Consider the following 21,812-nt stretch of genomic DNA (forward strand, 5'->3'; position numbering starts at 1 on the left):
CCCTCTTCCACTCCTCTGGCTCTCTAGAAGTTTCCAATTTCCAGATTGTGCAGCTATATGATGGCAGAACCTGAAAGAGATTTGGACCTGGGACTGTGTAAGGAGAGACAACCCCATCCCTCCTTTACAAGGAGACTTGAACTATTGGAGAGGGGCTAATATTTTCAGTAAATTGGCCAGGGAAGCCCTTATGGAGTAGACGATGTTCAGAGAGTCACCTAAGGGCCTGAAAGAGGCAAGGGCATGAGACATGCAGACATCTGTGGGAAGAGGAGTCCCAGCAGAGGGCAAAGCAAGTGCAAAGGCTTTAAGGTGAGACAGTCTTGCTTATTAAAGGGAGAGAGAAACATGGTCTTTGTGGCTAGAACAGAGTGAAGGAGGGGAAAGTAGTAGAAATAAGGTCAGACAGAGGACAGATTGTGGAGGAACTTAGAAATCACTGTAGGTATTGCTGAGCAAGGGCTTGCTGCCTGACATATACAGGAGTCAATTCTATAATGTTGGAATTTTGAGAAAAAAATAAAAGAGCTTTATCGTGAGGTCGACCAGCAAGGAGATAGGAGGCCAGACTCAAATCCGTCTCCCTGATTAAGGGCTAAGGGAGATTTTATTGGGATAAGGGATGGGCATTGCTATAAAGAAGATTGGCTTGGAATGGTTTGATTGGTTAGGCAAACTTGTTTATATATGGTAAGACAAGCTCCAGACCAGATTGCCTTTGAAGGAATCTCTTGCACTGGATTTGCTTTAAACACCTCTCAATGCATGTAACTTTGGTTTTGAGGTGGATGAATTTTTGTTTCTGGTGTCTCAGAGGTCATTTAAGGATGCCAGTCCATACTTCTATGCATGCTCAGGTTACATAGCTTTTGGTTGACCTCCTGAAAAGCAAGCTGTCTTGATTAGAAAATGTTTTGTGCCCCAGAAAAGCCATATTTTTTATCTTAATCCAATCTGTGGGGCAGACCTATTGTTTTGGTGGGATCTTTATCATTAGTTTGTTTTCATGGAGATATGTCTGCCCATTCCTGGTGGGTCTTATTCTGCTTACTGGAGTCCTTTAAGAGGGAACCATTTTGAAAAAAGCTCAGAGCCAACACAGACAGAGAAATAGAGACATAGGAAGAAAACATTCCTGGGGAAGCTGTTTGAAACCAGAAGCCAGAGGACAAGCAGATGCCAGCAATGTGCTTTCCTAGTTGATAAAGGTGTTCCAGATGCCACCAGCCTTTCTTGAGTCAAGGTATCTTTATCTGGATGCCTTAGTTTGAACATTTTTATGGTCTTAGAATTGTAAACTTGTAACTTAATAAATTCCCTTTATAAAAGCCAACCTATTTCTGCTACATTGCATTCCAGCAGCATTAGCAGACTAAAACACAAGCTCAAGAGGAAAACTTACAGATAGGAATAGTTACAAAAGTTACAGATAAACAAAGATGCTACCAAATGGTTCTGGGTAGTTTCATAAGGACTTTGGATTTGGTTTTGAGTGAGATGGGATGCCACTGGATGGTTTTGAATATTGGAGTGATATGATCTGATTTATATTTCACATATGTGGAGAATAGACTGAGGATAGCAAAGGGAAGAGGCAAGATCCAGTTAGGAGGTCATAGCAATAATTCAGGGAAGTCATGGTGGTGTCTTGGAATAGGGTATCTTGGAATAGTAGAAGTGGTGAGAGGTAGTTAAATTCTGGATATATAATTGAGGTACAGCCAATAAAATTACAGACGACTAGATGAGGGAGATGAGAGGAAGAATCAAGGATGGCCTGTGCAACTGGGAGAATGGAGTTGCTGTTTGCAGAGATGGAGAAGATTGAAGGGAGGGAAGATTTGGGGAGACTGTTGAGGAGCTCATATTGGATAGATTAGGTCTGAGATATCTACCAGACATGTGAGCATTAATGAAGAGAGATTATGCCAGCCCATCTTGACAAGGTGACTGGACTGGAGAGAATTATAGGGGTGGCCTCACTCCTTACCTAAAAGGTCAAGGCTCAAGTTCTCTAAGTGGACACTCAAACATTCAGGGTATTTGGGAGCCCAGTCCAGGATTTCTGTCAGATAGGCTGATATGGAATTGAGTTATTTTAATCATCATGATTGACTGAGTTTCTATAAGGCTAGAAGTTGATTAGCAACAAACCCACCAGCATATGAGAGCCATCATTTGGCAGAGTCCAGAAATTCATTCTCCTCTTGTGAGAAATCATCTAAAACCACCATTCTCAATGCTTCTACCTCCTCAACTCTAGAATGCATTTCCAGGTTTTCAGATCTCAAGGGTGAGCACTGAAAGTATACTTTAAGGCAAGACAATTTATGCTTATTCTTCCAGCATAAAAAAGTTGCATCTCCATATCAGTCCCTTTTGGTTTTTAAACTTCTTACCCCAACAAGAACTACATTTCCCAGCTTTCCCTCATTATACTGTTTGTATTTCTTAACCCAAAACAGTTGAACCTTTTTTTTTCAGTTTACCCACTTGGAATTGCCAATTATTTCAACGCTTTGCTTCATGAAACATATATTGTACACATGAACCTTATATGGGGAATTTTATGCCCTCCTGAGTGTTTAAAGAAATGATTAAGGTAGGTTTTCTTAGTTTTCTGATGCATCAATTCCTCCAGGCATCATACATTCCAGAACACATTCTAAACATGCTGAACTTGACAGCACCTTGTCTGTAGCTGGTAAACCGTGACTTATTCCGTATGCTACACTTATGAACAGGTGTCATTTCTGCAATTTAGTACTCATTAAAAGTTTTGTCAGTTGTCATTTCTTTTTATCTCCCACTGGTTTACATGATCTCTTACTTTGTGGACCGATTTTGTTTTCTGTCCTCTTCCTGCAGTTTTTCCTTTTGATTTTCCCTATTCTCTTCTTCCTCACTGAGATTAAATTTCCGTTGCTAGTCTAGGGGAAGGTTGTGCTTCTTCCTCTGAAAGAAGGGGTTCACCATTGTGCCCTTGACCTATGAAACTCACATACTTGTCTGGGTAGCCTCTGGTGAAAAATTAAAAGGCAGCTGCATTCTAACCACTCAGAAGTATATTACCCTTTATTAGGATATTATATGGATCCCAAAGCATGATCATCGGAAATCTGGTGGGATTAATGGAGGACAGAATGAGCTGAGTGAGCCATGAAGGTAGGTCTCCAAGGTACCTGATTCTGGAGAAGAGAAGAGGCCATTTCTTACAGCAGTAGTGGGTAGAGGAAGTGTGTGCCCTTGTGTAGACGGCACTCCATGCCAGGTGGCCAGCCAGGGGCAGCTGGGGCCTGAAATGAAGCCTATGGTCCCCCAAGCATCCTACTTGGACACCACCTGAGAAAGGGGTACCTTTTTCTACTTCATGCAAAGGTATGCCGTGGAGTAACAAAGGCTCTGACAGTGGGTGCAGATTCAGGTGTGGAGAGATGGGAAGGGGACTGATGAGTATAATTTGAAAACTTGTCACTCTCTACTTCCACTTAGGTCAGAGTTTGGTTTGGCTGTGCTTTAACACTCCTGGTCAAGGCATAAGTCTTATGAGATGGGTGATTCTGACTGATTGTGGTTCAAGATGACAGAAGTGGTTAAAAGCTTCAGTTCTGCTAAATTAGTGGTGAACCCTTATTTGCTGGTTGGAGAGGACTATAGCAAAATTGAATGAGTGCTATCCACAAGAAATACTAAGGCGTTGCATTTTTGCGTATCAATTTGTACTTTTCAAACCAGGTTTCTTTTACCATTTCTACCCAAAGAGGTATGCCTTTTACTAATCCTGATTTTATAGCTGAGGAAGAAGAGAAGGAAGGAGATACTTGGATGTCCCATGGCTAGTTGGGGGCCAGAGGTCAGGTTCCTTTTCTAGCCAAGCTGCTTTTGGAACTCCTGGGCTCTTTGTGCCCCTACTCACAGGCCTGAACTACTACTCTAAGCATTTTATTTATTGGGAAAAAACCAGAATACTATGGTCAGGAGCATACTTTTCTTAAAGAACAAATCATGGAGCTCCTAGCTGGTACAGGTTTTAATTTTTCTTTTTCATAGAAAATGGACTTATTTGAACTACAATGACATATTTTAATCTAGTTTTCTACTCTCACTATCTGACGTTTCTACTTTTATAATTGCTGTACAGGTGAGACTCCACAATGCACAAATTTACATGCTTGGGCACACAAACACTTATGTATCTCAGGATCATTTTTCCCCAGCAGTTTTCTAAAACAGCACTCCACTGCACATTTTCAGTATACTGTGGTGTGCAATGGGAGATAAATGTGAGGTCATGTTTACAGTACTTGGCACATTGGCCCTCAAATAAGAATTATTGTTGATGCTTATTCACAGTGGGTGCTGAGACAGAATCAGTGATGTTATGATGCAGTTGAGACTGCTTCGTGGCCTAGGGAGAAGATGAAAGTCAATGAACCAGTAATCAATGTTTTTTTTTGTTTTCTTTTCAGCTGCTACCCACATTGGTTTCATGATTTCTTGCACTTTTACATAACATTCCCTCTGGGACATTAAATGCAGATTAAAGCAGCACCGCTATACTTCCAAGTCTGGAAATATCACCTCTGATGTAAGGTGCATTATATTAGGAGCATAAATAACAGATTCTTAAACCATCTTCTAAAGTTTCGTGATCTTCATATTAGCACATCATCCCCAGGAGGGTTAAAGTTCTAGGCAAAGAATGTTTAAGAGAAGCAGATTTCAGTCAAGCCTTTGGAATTATCTTTGCTTGACTCTGACACTGCTTACGAAGAGTCCAGTTCTAGTTCATAAAGCTCAACTTTGTGAGGGACAGTAAGATGTTAATGAACACTCCTTGGTCCCAGTGAGCTTATACCGCCTTGAGGAGACGAAGCATTCCAGAATGAAAGGTAAGCTCTGCTCCGGGTGGTCACATTGAACTTGGAATTGATGGAGGCTTGAATAACTCCATTATTGTTTCAAGCCCACCAAGCCTCTATTATCATTGGCTTAGGTCAGCACTTCTCGCTTTTTGATGCACTTACAAGTCACCTGGGAATCTTGTCAAAAGGCAGGCTCCCATTCAGTAGTTCCGGGGTAGGGCAGGAGATTCTGAATTTCTAACAATTTTTGGTGAAGTTAATGATACTGATCCATGGACCACACTGTGAACAGAAAAGGCATGGGATGATGTTCATTTTTCAGGTAGTCTTTTCTTCTCCTGCTCTTTCTTTTGATGCCACCACTATGTGGCTCAGGCCCTTAGTCCCAACTATTGCTGCCATTTCCAGCCTTATTTCTCCATCTATTCCTAAAAGTGTTTAAGGTTGGTCTCTCCACTCAAGCCTGCTTTGAGCTCCTTTGACCGCTCTTAGGTAGTCTGTCTTCTCAGGGAATTATTGTTCTTTTGTAGGCCCCAAAGGATGTGTGTCAATTTCATGTTCCAATGAACTTAGAATCAGTTTTCTTGATAGTGGAATTCCTTGGTTGTCCTGGGTATTCCCCCAAAGACTTCAGTGGTCTTTTCTCTTCATTTTGCTTGGGAGTAACTCATGGTGGATGGGAGGGACCAGCAGCCCTCAAATCTCATTCATGGCTTCTTTTAATTTCCTAGGCTGTTCAAGCAAATACCGTGAAATGGGTTGGCTTAAACAATGGGATTCATTCACTCATGGTTTTGAGGGTGGGAAAATGTCCAAATCAAGGCATCCTCGAGGTGGTGCTTTTTGTCCAACAACTGTGGCTGGCTGCTGGTGATCACTTTATCTAACACGGAAGACCCCTGTGCTACTTCTTGAAGGCAGCTGTGGAAGGTTGGGGCCTGAAAGCCACCTGTAGGGTTCCCAGCATCTCCTGCATCCTCTGGCGAAGGTGACCATTGGGATGGCACTCTGTGTTATCTGCATGAGTCTGGCCTATGCTCCGGATTCCTTGTCTGTAGGATGGAATAATAACAGTCGTTTCAGAAAGATTCAGTTGATCATGTGCCTCTTGATAGTTCTTGTCCTGTCATAATGGGTCTCTGCATCTTAGAAACTTCTGATCTGAAAAGTGGTGAGTGTACCTTACATTTTGGTCTGTCACTTATAAGTTTTAATTATATGGGGGAGGGGCATTTTAAATAAACAGTGCCAGGTGAAATTGATGCTTCCAAGTCCTGCACTCTTCTTTGAGAAACAGTCCTGCCTAAGAGCAGACTTCCTAATCAAACTTGCACATCCCCAGGGAAGCTGATTTCTGTGTTGGAGAAAAACAGTTTTACCGAGCAGATGTGTGAAGAGGTATTTTCACTCACGAGGCTCTGTTCACCATGGCTATTTCAGGCAGCTGAGCAAAGGGACTGAACATTTTCAGATCTTGAGGATGGGGTGAGAGTTTGTCTTGGGACAGGTGGGGCTGGGCCAGTTCTGTTGGGAGTCTGCCTTGCAGTTCAAACCTGTTAGGCAGACCGTGCTTTTAGTACTGTATTTCTTTTCCCTACTATTGAGGTTACAGCTTCTCAAAACACTGCAAGTGACCAGGGCAGTCAGGCCTTACAACGGACCTCTGGGTTGTTTGTGATTTTGTAGCTTCCCCATATGGAGAGCGTGTCAGCTTTCTTTCATGCTTTTCCTGCGTGTACATCAGAATATGGGCACCTCAGAGGCTGCGCTTCAGGTATATTTGAACAACCTGTACTGTGTTTCTACAACAAAAATTTACTTGGCAGGAGTGGAGGGTTCATTTATGGATAACACCATCCCTGCCCTCCAAAAACTTAATGCTTTCCTAGAAAAACTCAGTAGATATCTATCTAGCTGTGATGAATACCACAACACAGATAAAACTGTTTTATATAAGCGGTGTTTTGATATAAGTGGTGGTGTGTTCATTTCCTTTAGCCACTATGTCAAATTACCACCAAACTTGTGGCTTAAAATAAAAGAAACTTATTCTCTCACAGGTCTAGTGCACCAGAATTCCGAAATAAGTCATACAGAGACTAAAGCAAGGCCTCTGCTCACTCTGGAGGCTCTAGGGATGAATCTGTTCTTTGCCACTTCCAGCTTCTGATGGCTGCCAGCATTCCTTGCCTTGTGGCTGCATCACTCCAATTTTTGCCTCCATGGGCACATGGCCTCCTCTTCTCTAATCTGTATGAAATCTCCCTCTGCTTCCCTCTTAAAAGAATACACGTGACGGCTTTTAGGACCCACCTAGATAATCTGGAATAATCTCCCCACCTGAGGGTCCTCAACTGATCCACACCTGCAAAGTCCATTTTGGCACAGAAGGTGACATTCACGGGTTGCAGGGATTAGGGCATGGACTTTTTTTGGGTGGAGTGGGGAGCATTATTCAGTGTATCATAGGTGCTACTCTCCTGCCCCCAACCAAATGGGCCACAGCTGTGCTGTCCAAATGGTAGTCATAGTCACATGTGCCTTTTGAGCACTTGAAATGTGGCTTGTCTGAATTTAGATGTGCTACAGTGTAAAATTACACAACTGATTTTGAAGACTTACTATATACACACAAAAGTGAAATATCTTGTTGATAACTTTTAACGCTACCAATATGTTGACATGGTAACATTTGGGATATATTTGTTTAAATAAAACATGGCTATTAAAATTAGGATCACCTGTTACTTTGTACTTTTCAAACATGACCACTAAAAACATTACAACTACAAATGTTCGTGCATTTGTGGCTTGCATTGTATTTCTTTTGGACAGTGCACCACACCATCTACAACAGTATTTCCCACACTACTGGACATCAAAATCATTGGCTTTTTAAAAAACTCCAATGCCCAGGCTAGACCCCAGACTGATTAAATTGGAATCTCTGGGGTGTGGCATCAGGATGTTTTAAAACTCCCAGGTAATTCTAATATGAAGCTAAGGTTGAAAACTGTCTTAGTCTGTAGTTGGTTATAAGCGGAACCAGCATGAATGGCCCAGGGATTACGTCACAGAGGTCCCTGGTTTTCTTCCCAAACAGCAGAAAATGCAGTCTCCTCAAGTACCCTCTGCTCTAGGCTTTTGTCCCTGGGATGCATGTCTCAGAACACCCACAGGGTGCAGCTGTGAGGCTGGGAGGAGAGGGGAAGAACAGCTGCTTCCAAAAGCCAAAAGACACTTCGACACCTGGACCACTCTCTTAGGTGCTCCTGGTGGTTACACCAACCTTTCCCTGGCAGTTTCAAATAATGGCAAGGGTGCTCCTCACTGTTCAGTTTATGGGGCTGCATCAGGAAAATCACTTCTGGAAGGATGCACAGGGCAAGTATTTTTTGGGGGTTCCCATCACCGCCAGAGGTCCTATTATTTCTGGGATACCCAGCCCCACACGATGGCCGTGCTCTCTGAGGCTGGAGGAAGGAATTAAGTAAACAAAGCTAAAATCTAATGAATTTCTTTGAGTTTGAAGTATTGCCTGAGAAATTGGTCCTTATGCAGCAAGATCTGATGTTTCAATGGCGAGCTGTGTTAATTGACACAGCACAGATGAAATAAGGTAAATCTTAACCTGGGTCATTCAGTAGGATTACTTATGCCTGGCATCATCAGCAAATAATGTGTGTCACACAAGTGCATCGTGCAGGGATTTGAGGCTAACTCGTTAAAGCGACATATTCTCTTACAGTTAGACAATTTTGAAAAAATTTCAAAAGAATTTCTAAACTGCATAACACTTCTCTGACTTCCAAATAGTATATAATAAATAGTGGTTAATATTTTCTTAAAGGAAGAGGTCTTGTAGAAGTGTTGGGGTAGAGAGTCATTCCAAAAAAGGCAGAAATACATCTGAACAAAGGCCCTGATAAGCTTGTTCCCTCACTTTCTCCTCTTTTCCCTTTCCCGAGTGTTGTCTGTGTTAGGAAGTAGGCCCTGTCCTCAACGTGCTTAGGGACAAAGAGAGGAGAAAATATAAAAATAAATAATAAATAGGGCCTATGATTGAAGACAAGACCTAACTTTCCCTTCTTTCCTCTCTTCTTTGCCTTATTACAAAAATCAGAGATAATTTATAAAGATACATGCAGTACAAGATAAAAAAAAAAAAGAAGAAATTAGTAGGAGAAAATTTGAAAGTAAGAAAATGATGGAAGTCAGGCTAGTAAAAAAAATTATGTTTTTTAAAGTCATGTATAAATTGCTGACGGTGATCTGACTTTTCCCAGCAGCCAGCGCAAAGGGCAATACATACCAGTTGCATAATTAACAGTATCTGTGAGATTAAAACTATTGAGTTGCCCAGAGAACCACATAGATCAAGTTACAGTGTCATAATAAGGTGTTATGCTGTTGAGCAGTGTCCCCAGTAGCATCCCTAATTGCAACATAGAGTTCTGTAGGGCATGGCAGGAGTCTGCAGGGTTTGGAGAAAGCAGAAAAGAGAGAATATTAAATTGTAGTGGAGCTAAACCCTTTTGTTGGAATTGGATTGGGTTTGTCTGAGCTGCTGCCTAAAATTTTCTCTAATTCAATATTCCTGTTGGTGCTGGGCTAGAAGTATGCACTGGAGGTTATGAGAGTAGGGAGGAATACTCCACTGGGGAAATGTGGGCTGATGCCAGGGATGAGGAGAAGATGATGCCCGTGGAAGGTTGCATGCCGTGGAAAGATGCCTGTGGGATTTGTCCAAGGGGAAAAGGCAGGGAAGGCATTTCATGCAGGAGAGAATAGCATCTGTGGAGCACAGAGGCAGGGAAAGTGCCCATAGGGAGCCATGAGCAGTATGGCACTGATGGTAGGAAATGTGAAGCAAGGAATGGTGAGAGGTGGAGCTGGAGAAGTAGACAAGTGCCAGACTGCATCCATCTCCACAGAGGAACACGGTTTCACTCTGTGGAAAGGTACTGTGAGATGCCGCTGAAGGATATTAGGCACAGGAGTTTTATTTGCTACCTATCATATTACTAATGCTGCATCATGGGAAAGAAAATAAAGACAATACATAAATCAATAATGGGGCGGATAAAGGATATGGGATATTTGGGATGTTCTTTTTATCTTGATTCTTATTTTAATTTTTTTAGAGTAATGAAAATGTTCAAAAATTGGGGCGATGAATGCACAAATATATGATGATACTGTAAACCACTGATTGTACACTTTGGATGATCATATGGTATGAGAATATACCTCAATAAAATTGCATAAAAAATGAATCCATTGCCCCCCAAATAATGCTGCATCATAAGTCTTCTCTAAACTCAGTTTCTTAAACAACAGCCATGTATTCTTGCACCCAGATCTGTCAGTTTGTGAGGGTGGTCCTGCATCAGCGTGCAGGGCTTCAGTTTGGCTGGGATGGCTGTGTAATGTGTGGGGCCCAGGCTAAAGGAACAGTAGCCACCCAAGGTTAGGTCTTCTTACAGTGAAGTGCAGAAGTGCAGGAGGCTGAGTGGACAGACAGGTGCCTCTTGAGGCCCCAGTAGAGAACAGCTATATTGTCAGGTCCAACCATGTTCCATTAGCAAAGCAAGTCACATGGCCATGCACAATACCCCTGGGGCAGGGGAATAAACTGCCCTTCTAGTAGGAGGTACTGCGAAGTCACATGGTGAAGAGTGCTGTCACGTATTCAAGGAGGTTGTGAAGAATTATGAGCAATGATTCAATCTACCTTAGAAGTCAAGTGCTAAACTTGACATTTTTAGGTAGTTCACTTGGGCAGTTGTGTGGAGAGCCAAGGGAGGCACTGCTAGAGTCAGATGGACCAGTAAGCAGGATCAGATGAATTCTAGTGAGATCCTGGCCTGGGTAATAGTGAACTTGGATGGAACAGAGTTGGTTCAAAACAATATATGGGATAAATTCAAAAGATTTGGTGACTTAGAGTCATTGATGACTGTTTCTTTGGATACCTCCATTTAATTTACTCAGAGTTCCTTCCTAAGGTTTGCATAAGTAACTGTTGATTGCCTACCCAATGTTCATTTTCTTCTTACCAAAACAACTCTGAATTTACTTGTTGCATTCATGTGCCCAAATTAAAACAGATCCTAATTTCCCTTGTACTTGGGGTTTGGACATATGGTAAGCTCTGGCTAATAAGAGCTAAATGAAAGTCATTGGGTTAGATTACCAGGTAAATACTTTTAAGGGGCATGTTCCCTTTTGCCATTTGCCTCTACCTTCTTCCTGCTTCTAATGTAGGATGGAAGACTGGAGCTCCAGCATTGTAACCACAAGGCAACCAATACATGCTAGGGATAGCTAAGCAGAAAGAGAGAAGGAGCCTAAGTCTTTGCTGACATAATGAAGATACCATTCCAGTCCTCAACTGCCTCCCTCTAGACTAACAGTTACGTGAGAGAAAACAAGCACCTACTTTAAGTCACTATTTTTTTACTTTTTATTTCTAACAGCCAAACGTACTTCCTAACTGGCAGCACATGACTTTAGCAACATTATTCAATAACTATCCTGAACCAATGATCAAAATTAGAAACATTAAAACCTCATCATGGTGATCTAGTCCAGTAGTTAGCAGCTTCCAGAGTATATAAACTTGTGCAGAAATTTTTCTTTCTTCCTTGCCCTCCCAACACAAGCCTAATTCTTTTTCTCAACCATGTATCTGCCTTCTAAAATTTACTTAGGTGCTGACCAATCTGAGGCAATGGGCCTAGAAGGGGTAGGCTGTCTCGTTTAGACTAGGATTCTTGAAGAATAACCTTGATGGAGGTAAAAACAGACGTGGTGGTTCCTTTTTCCAGTCAAGAGGGTGCTTGAATGTAGCATCAGTGATACTGAGGGTGCATTTCTGTAACATAACTTAATACGGTGCTTCACGTACATTATCCCATCTCCCTGTGTCAAAGCTGGTCTTAGGAGCTGTGTTGAGGAAAGCCTTCTGTGAGCATGCAAGCAGGGCTAAACAGCACCATCTTGTCTTGCTCTCCAGAAAGTCATGTCTCAGCAAATCCCTAAATGATAATCTTTTACCAGGTGGCAGCTTTATCAGGGACACATACTGCCCAGCTGGTGGGGGAACTCATCCTGGGGGTGGGGATGTGATTTCCTCTGCACCTGGTTTTCTGGAGCCCCGTGAGGATGGATCTCTGCTGTTTTCTGGCCAGGTTATCCCAGTGTATAGCATTCACTAAATGACAATCCTACCTCCCAGGGCGTCTACTTTTTCAGGCAAAAGAGGGTAGAATGAGGGTGGGAAACAGTTCTATCTTGTAGCACAAAGATAAAACCCTCCTTCCAGAAATTACCACCATAAAAGGCCAAACCTACTCCTGGACACCAATAACCCAGAGGAAAATGGAAATCTACTTGGCTGGCATTTCAGCTTGCCTAAGGGGTCCTGCTTTGCTGGAGGGTAGGTGACTGTGCTGACCTTAAAATCCAGGGCTCAGGGAGCAGGAGATGAAGGAATTTTACTTTCCCCTCAAGGCTCTAATGTTTTTCAAATATTACAAAAAAAGATTCAGTGAAAGGATGAAGATTGGGGCTTGGGGGTTGGTGGTCCCTAAAGGGCCTTGCATTTTAGCCTCTTTCCACCTTTTCAGAGTATGAGAATTTTCTCAAATGTCCTTTCTCCTACCCCTCCCCACCCGTTTTTTTTTTTTTTTTTTTTTTGCCACCGGCCTCTTCTCCCATTCTCCGCGCATACAGACGGCTATCCCTCGGGTTCTCTACCCCTCTTCCCGAATTTTTCTCCAAATACGAAGCCGCTCTCATTTTGGTGGGCAACTGTGTCCTCTGCCTAGCGACAAATCTGGGGTGCAAGGGGCGGAGGGGAGAGCGTCGGCCACACGGTGGCGCGCGCGAGCCTCCCAAAGGCGCGGCGACCACAGCCCCGCAAGGTTCTCCCTCTTTCCGCCCCGCCGGCGCCGGGCCGCCAGAGGAGCCGCGCCCCGACTCTTCCCGGGCGGGACAGCGGGGAGCGCCCCTCGGGGGCCCGGGAATTGGTCGAAGGGCGGCGGGGTCCGGCGCGCGTGGGAGGTGCTGCCAGCTCCGGGCTCCTCCTCCCGCCGGTCCTGCGTTCACTCCCCCACCCCTCCGCGGCTTGGTTCTGCAAGTCGGAGGCTTCCCGGAGCGGCCTCGGAGCGGCGTCGGCGGGCGCCGCAGAGGCGGGAGGAGGAGCGCAGCCGGCGGGCCGCGCGGACCCCCCTTGCGCAGCGGCGGCTGCATCAGCAGAGCAGCCCCGGGGGCGCCGTGAAGCCCGGCGCGCCCTCGCCGGGCCGGGAGAGAAGAGGAGCGGAGCCGCGGGCTGAGGCTGGCAAGAGGCGGGGAGGAAAGTGCGTGGTGGGTGTGTGAGAGTGCGCGGCGACGGCGTCGGGCTAGGGCGGAGGAGAGGGCAGGGGGACGCGGGCGCGGCTCCCTCGGCGCCCCTCACCATGGACTTGCGCGGAGTTGGGACAGGCCCCGGCAGCAGCGCGCAGGTGGCTGCCCGGCCCCGGCTGTGCGGTGACCTGCCCGCGGGAATGGCGAGGTAGGATGGGCGCCCAGCGCGACCCCCGGGCGGTGCCGCTGACTCGCCGGAGCGCATAGGGGTGTGGGCGGAGGCGGCCCCGCTGCGCCCGCACCTTCGGGAGTCGCTTTGCCTTTCCCACCCACTCGCACCTGCCACCCCGCGGATATCATGTCGAAGGCAGCCGGAGGCACAGCGGCAGCGGCGGAAAGTTGTCCCCCAGCCCCCGCGGGCCCGCCCGCAGCCGCCGCCGTGGAGGACCTGTCCAAAGTGTCGGACGAGGAGCTGCTGCAGTGGAGCAAGGAGGAGCTGATCCGCAGCCTGCGGCGCGCGGAGGCCGAGAAGGTGAGCGCGATGCTGGACCACAGCAACCTCATCCGCGAGGTGAACCGCCGCCTGCAGCTGCACCTCGGCGAGATCCGCGGGCTCAAGGTGAGCGCGGGCCGAGGCTCGAGGCCGGGCTCGGCGGGGCGGGCAGCGCATCCTGGGGAGGTGGGGCCAGGCAAACTTTCCCTCCCTCGATCAACAGGTGACACTCCGTGCCCACCATCCCCAGCCCTTTGGAAACTTTTCCAAACTTGGGAGACGTTTAGCCCCTATCTCTTCCCCTCACAGGGCGCCTCAGCGCTGAACTCGCACTGCGGGCCCACTGGCCCGAGGAGCGGGCCCTGGAGAAGCTGAAAGGCAGGGAGGGAAGTGATGGGCACGCGGAATCTTTAATTTCCTAAGGAAACCGGAAAATCAGGGCTCTCAGAAGCCGGTTAGAGCCCGGCAGGGGGAAAGGCGAACGAGGGGACGAGTCCAGGGCATCTTCGCCTTTGGCGGGGGAGGGGGTGGAGGATGCCGCTGTTCCGGGGTCCCCAGCTCGCTGGCAGGCAGAGGGCATGGAAAAGGGCGCCTCCACCGGGGGAGCGGGACTGGCGGGGTGCCCAGGAGAGGTCGCGGGCGCCACCCTTGGAACCCGCGTAGCTCGCCTGACGCAGGGGCACAGAAGCTCTGCTGGCACGTTTGCTGCCTGCTCCTGTGCTTTGCTTCTCCCCGAGTTCGGATGGCTTCGCTTGGGGTTGCCTTTTCCCCTACTCCCCAGTTCACCTCCAGTTTGATTTTAATTTCACCCAGCATGGGTGGGGGGCAAAGGGACTCACTTTGGGAGGCTCAGGGCTTTCAACAAGTACCCCAGGTGTGGAGCAGTGATGCTTCCTTTTGCAGTCAGCTCTGCCTCTTTGCTGTTAGGAAAAGAAAAGAAAGAAAGAAAGAAAAATAACCCACCGACTTTCTTTTCTCCTTGGAGAGCTTTGGGTGTAAAAACGTGCGCCCACCCGGTTGCATTAGACCGGTGGCCGGGAACCGCCCTGCCGTTCACCGCAAACTTCCTCTCGGTATCCTGCGCTGGTGCCTGGTGGTATTCCTTCCTCTCATTGTTCAGCTTTTGTTTATAGGAAGCCAGACACAAACGAACTCACTGCAGGGACTTCAGGAGCAAATTCCCGCAGGCACAGGCTGTTCTAGTCTCCTTCCCACTCCCACCCCCTGACCCCCCTACTCCCCTACTCTCCTCAGGCACTGATGCTGTTTCTTAATCGCCTCAGAGCTTCAATACTGAGATTCTGGGCCAAAGAGGAGTAGATGTGACTGATTTCGGGATGCTCACCTGGGCGCTAGGCCCAGTCAAGGGAAGATGGTCCTCCCTGGACGCCAAAGTCAACTGTCACAGTCTCCAGGGTGGGTGCATTAGGAAAATCCCACAGGCAGAAAATCCCAGGGCTGGCTCTCTCCTTTGGTTTAGTTCATTACTAACCAAGTTTTATTAAGTAACAGGCTCTTTGGGGTCTAGAGGAAGGCGAGTTTAGGGGGATGATCTTGAGTACTTGCATGGGTTTAAATCTAGAATCTTCATTTGCCAGGCCTCATTTTACTCATCAAGAAAATGTGAATGATAATCATCTCCTAGGGTGCTGTGGTGGTGAGTTTCGGTAACTAGGGCAGGGTTTAACACTAGCCCTGACAAATAGGAACAGCACAAAATGGTAGTTACTATTGTCAGGAGAGGGCACATGAAGCTACACCAGGATCTGAGTTTCACAGGCAAAGCTTAATGATGGTGTTAGTTTGTAACCCTCCATTTTAATCTTCTTCCATGGCTTGGACCATAGTGTGATCTGGAAGGATTCTCTTTTCAATGAAACCATTTATTTCCTAGAGATTAGTAACATGATAGTCAGAAATACTTGCAAGTTTTCGTAGGTTGTGTGGATTGAACACGCGCATGTATGAGTAGAGGAGATGGTATGGGTGGTTTAGACACGTGTTGTATTAGGCCAGTTGAGCGTGGTGCACCCCAGGTAGAAAAGTCTCCTTGTGGTTGGATTCATGCCATTAAAAGAATTTCCAGTCCACCTTCTTCTCAAGTTCAGAAATGATAGGGGCAGGTTACTGTTGGACACACCTGCTTCTCCTTCCTGTCATCCAGACTGACCTTCTCCCCTCTCTTGATCTCTGCTCACAGCTTCCCTGGACTCCATAGTGATCCATGAATATGGTTGGCTAAATAAGTGGTAGCTATACTTAATGCAACGTAATTGGAAGAAAGGTTATTACTATTATTTTGACTGTGATGGTTTGGGACTTTCAGTTGAGGACCGTAAATTTAGGGCAAATTAAGGCTACAAGACTTTTCTTTTTTCATGGCCCTTTCTGTGGACTGTCTTTGAAATTGCATCTGAACATTTTTTTTTTTTTGGTATGGGCAGGCTCTGGGAATTAAACCCGGGTCTCCAGCTTGACAGGTGAGAATTCTACCGCTGCACCGCCTCATCTGAACATTTTTAAGGGTGCTAAGTGGCCCTGCTGCTGTAGGCATGGGGAGATCGGATCATTGGTTCTTTTCCTTCCTGGAACTAGTTGCTAATTTTAAGCTGTAACCGACTTTTGTTTGTGTTTAAACATTTGGGAAGCAGTGCACTGTGGTGCAGTGGAAGGAGAAGGGACCTTGGGCAAACTGCTAATCTCTTTGAGCCTCAGTTTTATCATCTGCTTAATGGGGATTTTAATGTGCCTGTGGATTTATGAGGATTCAATGATATATAGCTGAAGAAACCCTGGTGAGGTTAAATAGCTTTCCCAAGGTCACACAGATATAAAGTGTTTTTAAAATGCTGACTTTCATTTCTATTGGCTTGCTGACATTCTCTGCCTAGAATGTTTAGTCTAAGGTTGATTCCAATTAGGGCACTGATGCTGTCAGGAATTAGATTCCCAGGAATCATATCTGTGAACTGCTGAGCATCTCAGGCCGCTCTGACCTGGGAACCCAGGGTAGAGAGGGAGATTTCAGGGAAACTGGATCCCTGTAGATTTGTTGTTTGCAGTGCATTGCCTGCATCCTTGCTTCCTACCGCCACCCCCAGCCAGTGCAGAAATATGACAAATTAGAACAATTCTTTTTTAACCACAAATATAATAGTTTAGAGTCTGTAGCCTAGTCTGTAGTTTGAGTGGCATGCTATGAAGTAGGTTTAAACATTTTTAAGTCCACATTAGACCCTTCACTAACATTAGGTGACCTGTGGCTGTTTTCAAAGAATACCTTGTGTTTTGAAAAAGAAAACTCAAGTTTAATTTTAGCAAATATGCAGAAGCTTAGCTGTTCATTTGAAGACAACAGAAATAACTGAAATTGGAAAGCCAAAAATAATTCCCAAGAAAACTAGTTCTAGGAAGAAGGAGCCATGATAAAGCTGAATGGGCCAGTCCCTGTCCCCACCACCTCTAGTAGATTGTGTGTGGTGACTTGAATTCTGTGAAGTAAACATGTCATTCCCCTTGTAAAGGGCCTTAGCTCCTTGAAGCCAGTGGCGGCAGCATTCCTGTTGACCTTTCAATTCTGGAGAGATCAGGAATAGTTGTCAGATACTCAAAGGGAAGTATTTTCAGGTGGAAATTCATTTAGATAAAGAAGAACATGGCTTGAGCGTTCTAGCAAATGCTAGGTGTTAAACTAAATGTTGAATAATTTTTGAAGCTTAGAAAGATTCCTTTTGCTAGTTATTATTTTCTCAGAATAGCCATAGCTTCTGATTTCTCCTAAAACATTGGTGTTAAGGAACAGTTTTTTCTCGTATTACTCTAGACAGCAACATAGCAGGGGCTTGTTGAAAATAGTGAAAAATGCTGTTCTCAGGATCTATAGCTGTAGACCTTTTTAACTATAGGTCTGGGGCTTTAACAGTGTGTGGTAGTTAGATTTAGTTGTCAATTTGGCCAGGTGAACGTGCCTAGCTCTGTTGCTGTGGACATGAGCCAGTGGTACGTGAACCTCATCTGTTGCTCATTACATCTGCAGTCGGCTAAGAGGCGTGCCTGCTGCAGTGAATGATGTTTGAGTTAATTGGCTGGTGCTTAAATGAGGGAGCTCAATGTAGCACAGCCCAAGCAGCTCAGCATACCTCATCTCAGCACTCGCAGCTCTGCCCAGGCCTTTGGAGGTGCAGAAAGAAATCACCCCGGGGAAAGTTAGTTGTTAGAACCCAGAGGCCTGGAGAGAAGGCCAGCAGAGACCATCCTGTGCCTTCCCACATAAGAAAGAACCTCAATTGAAGTTAACCTGCCTTTCCTCTGAAGAACTAACAAAATAAATCCCCTTTTATTAAAAGCCAATCCGTCTCTGGTGTGTTGCATTCCAGCAGCTAGCAAACTAGAACACAGTGATAAACAGATACCGAGAGAGTGTGCCGTGTGCAAGGCACCATGCCAGATGTGTCACCAATGGAAAGAAAGGCAAAGAATGGATTCTGTCCTCAGAAAGTTAAGTATCCACATTAGAAAAGAGACAAAAAATAATGCCCAGTGATTGCTCTGGCTGGTTCGTGTTACAGGCACTAAGCAGTGGGTGTGAAAGTTACTTCATTCAAGCGCTGGGGAAGGCTTCCCAGAGGAGTCTCTTCTTTGATGAATTCAAATGTCGGGTTTATAAGGCGACATAGAGGGAGCCAGAAGTGGAAAGGCAGGAGAGAGCTGTTCATACCTGGTCAGGTGGTTTGTTCAGTGGGGAGCTGATGGAGGTTGATGAGCAGGAGGGAGAGAAAATCAAGGAGCACTTTGGAAGGTTGGTCTGGACCAGGAGACTTGGAGTAGATCGAGGTGGGGAGAGGCGTGGGGGATGGAACTGACCAAGGCAGGGAGGCCATGTAGGGGATTGTGGGAAAAGGCCAGGCCTGAGGACAGGAGATGGCAAGAGGAAGCAAAAGGAAGAGATGGGCATTGAAAACAAAGAAACAGGGTTGTTAGTAATGGCAGGAATTAGAAGTGGAATTGAAAACTAAGCTGCACAGGCCCTTGTCTTCAACAGGCCTTGGAATTCACTCCCATTGTAGTGCTCGTGACTGTTGGGAGACGAAGGACACAGTTGGAAACTGGTTTAGAGTTTATTTTCTTGTCATTATCATGGGAAATGTTGGAATTAACCCAAGTTTACGAGAATTAAGGCCCCTCTCCAAGCACCTCTAGTTCTGGATTGGGTGATGGAGTCACAAGACCCGAGGTTTTCAGGCTTTACAAAGCAGAGGGACCCTGAGGGAGACTCCCCCTCCCCACAGCTGCCTCTGTACCACCCCCCAAATACAGTGCTTCAGGAAACAATTGGGAACACCCTGATTTAGATCCTTTATTATGTGTGTGAACGGAGAGTCAGCAGAAACTTCAGGATGCAGTTTGAAAAGTCCTTGATTTTCAGTATCTACAGTGGGGGTGCTACATTCTGGATATACAGAGGTAAATAGAACAGATGAGTTCTTCATTCTCACCACTCTGGTCTAGTGACGATAGGCTTGAACTAATAGCCACACTCACACATCTGTGATTACAAATTGTGTTAAGTGCAGAGAGGAAAACTCCCAGGGATGCTAATGGAGTCTGGAAGGGACCCTTCTTTAGTCTGGGGTGATGATTCGTGGGGAATTGACTCTTAAAGGGGGTATGAAGGTTATATGGAGAGAGTAGTCCAAGTGATAGGTAGAGGGACCTGTCCTGGAGGAATGACACAAGGCCAGTGTGGACAGGGCTTGGCACATGAAGGGGAGAGGGTATTCGCCCTGTCCCTGTGAGCCTGGGCCACGTGGACCAGCATAGTGGCCTGCTGGTCATAGAAGATGGTGGCTGACCTTCTTCAGCTGTGTGCGTTGTTTCTCCCTCATTTCACTAGTGTCTTTGCCCAGTGTTTCCCTTCTGTGCAGAGGTACCTTCTCTTATGAAATAGTATCTTTCTGTCTGCTTTGTTTTTCTTCCCAACTCTTTTTTACTACCTGACATCATGTTCTATACTTGTTTTTGTCAGTTTTCCCCACAGGAGGAGCATGGCAGGGCCTTTGTTGTGTTCACTGATCACTCCCTGATAGCTGGACTAGTACGCAGCACATAATAGTTGCTTACTAAATATTTGTGAATGAATGAATGAACGCATGATTGGTGTGAGTTAATACTGGAGAAGTGAGCCTGGATTAGAACATTGTACAATTTTAAGGATTTTGCGCTTTATCCTAACAACGGAGAAAAACTAAGGGTTCTAATGAAGTATGGGAGTTGACAAGAGAAGATGTTTTGGAGGAGGTGTTTGGCTTGGAAGCAGAGGATGAGGAAGAAGGAGATACCAGGGTAACTCCAGGTTCCTGTCAAGAGCAACGGAATGGGTGGCGGCGGCTTTTGCTAAAGGGGTGCCAGTGAGAGGGGAGGGGCTGTTCAGTGCCAGGCGCTTGGAGGTGCCCAGTGTGTGGCAGGCAGATGTTGGATGTGCAGGCCTGAAATGCCACTAGAGGGCAATTGTGCATTTCCCTGGTGGGGTAATTGGGCTGCTCATCCTCCGTCATGGGGCGGAGAAACTAAGAGAGTGGTTCTTTGCTTTGCTGAAAGCCTTGCCTAATGAGATTGAAATCCTATAAAGCTGCTGCTGCAGAGCTTTTAAGCCCTTCACAGGTCACAAGCAGACATCTTTCTCCCTTGAGTGTGGGGAGGGGAGTTTTGTTTACGTGCTAACTGATTTCCCAAAACACTGGCCAGATGACCTTGGATGAGTGAAACTTTATGAGATCCAGTTTCCTCTTCTGTAAAAGAACCCTAGCAATTCTTACCCCCTAAAGATTTTGGTGAAAATGAAATGAGAATGCAAGTAAAGCATTGTATGGGAACAAAACCGATACATGTTATTTTTGCTTTTACGGATAGCTTCAGACTTTCAGCTTCTTCCCACCTCCCTCGGCCCCTTTTCCAATCTTACAGAGAAGTCACCGATTCCAGGCTCTCCTGCTCTCAGGAAGTCTGAACCTGATGCCATTCCATACGTGCCCTTCTTCTGAATGGCTCTCTCTGTCTTTGCAGGATATTAACCAGAAACTCCAGGAGGACAACCAGGAACTGAGGGACCTCTGCTGTTTCCTGGATGACGACAGGCAAAAAGGCAAGAGGGTGTCCCGGGAGTGGCAGAGACTGGGTCGCTACACGGCTGGGGTGATGCACAAAGAAGTGGCCTTATACCTGCAGAAGCTGAAGGAGCTGGAGGTGAAGCAGGAGGAGGTGGTGAAAGAGAACATGGAGCTCAAGGAGCTCTGCGTGCTGCTGGATGAGGAGAAGGGCACAGGCTGTGCGGGCAGCCGTTGCTCCATCGACAGCCAGGCCAGCCTGTGCCAGCTGGCCGCCTCCACTGCGCCCTACGTGCGGGACGTGGGTGACGGCAGCAGCACCTCCAGCACAGGCAGCACCGACAGCCCTGACCACCACAAGCACCACGCGAGCAGTGGCAGCCCTGAGCATCTGCAGAAGCCCCGGGGCGAGGGCAGCCCAGAGCATGCCAAGCACAGAAGCACCAGTCCTGAGCACCTGCAGAAACCCAGGGTCTCTGGGACCCCGGATCATCCGAAAGCACTCAAAGGACCCAGCCCTGAGCACCACAAACCCTTGTGCAAGGGCAGCCCGGAACAGCAAAGGCACCCACACCCTGGGGGCAGCCCTGAAACGTTGCCCAAGCACATGCTGAGCGGGAGCCCTGAACACTTCCAGAAGCACAGGCCTGGGGGCAGCCCTGAACATGCCAGGCACAGTGGCGGGAGCCCGGAGCGTCCTCAGAAACACGCCCTTGGTGGAAGCCTGGAGCATCTGCCCAGAGTCAGGGGCACTAGCCCTGAGCACCTCAAGCAGCATTACGGAGGAAGTCCCGATCACAAGCACGTGGGAGGGAGCGGTGGAGCAGGTGGCGGCGGCGGCGGTGGAGGCAGCAGGGAGGGCACCCTCCGAAGGCAGGCTCCCGATGACGCGTCACCCCACCACCGGAACGTCTATAGCGGCATGAACGGTGGGTCAGTACGTGCTGGGGAGGGCTTTGCCTGGGGCAGTGCATTGGAGGGGAGGGGGTGATGAAGGGCTTG

General features: G+C 46.7%; 1 protein-coding gene and 1 long non-coding RNA gene across 7 annotated transcripts in view; one reads left to right on the forward strand and one right to left on the reverse strand.

Annotated features, from left to right (window-relative positions):
• Positions 1 to 13,452: 13,452 nt before the first annotated feature.
• Positions 13,453 to 21,812, forward strand: part of CCDC85A (coiled-coil domain containing 85A) — a 627,527-nt gene continuing 619,167 nt past the window's right edge. For all 5 annotated transcript variants that reach the window (XM_077134275.1, XM_077134276.1, XM_077134277.1 and 2 more), the window contains exons 1-2: positions 13,453 to 13,833; positions 20,770 to 21,739. In XM_077134275.1, coding sequence (XP_076990390.1) covers positions 13,573 to 13,833; positions 20,770 to 21,739 — 1,231 coding nt within the window. In that variant the 5' untranslated portion in view covers positions 13,453 to 13,572. The remainder of the gene's footprint in view (positions 13,834 to 20,769; positions 21,740 to 21,812) is intronic.
• The window catches only part of LOC143660852 (uncharacterized), a 45,882-nt gene continuing 38,475 nt past the window's right edge, over positions 14,406 to 21,812 (reverse strand). The window contains exon 4 of one of the 2 annotated variants that reach the window (XR_013164283.1): positions 14,406 to 14,627. This is a non-coding gene — a long non-coding RNA (uncharacterized LOC143660852). Of the gene's footprint in view, positions 14,628 to 20,665; positions 20,827 to 21,812 lie in introns of those variants that run through there. The other variant, XR_013164284.1, reaches the window with a different exon arrangement.

Source organism: Tamandua tetradactyla, chromosome 17, assembly GCF_023851605.1.
Source record: "Tamandua tetradactyla isolate mTamTet1 chromosome 17, mTamTet1.pri, whole genome shotgun sequence".
Lineage (NCBI taxonomy): Eukaryota > Metazoa > Chordata > Mammalia > Pilosa > Myrmecophagidae > Tamandua > Tamandua tetradactyla.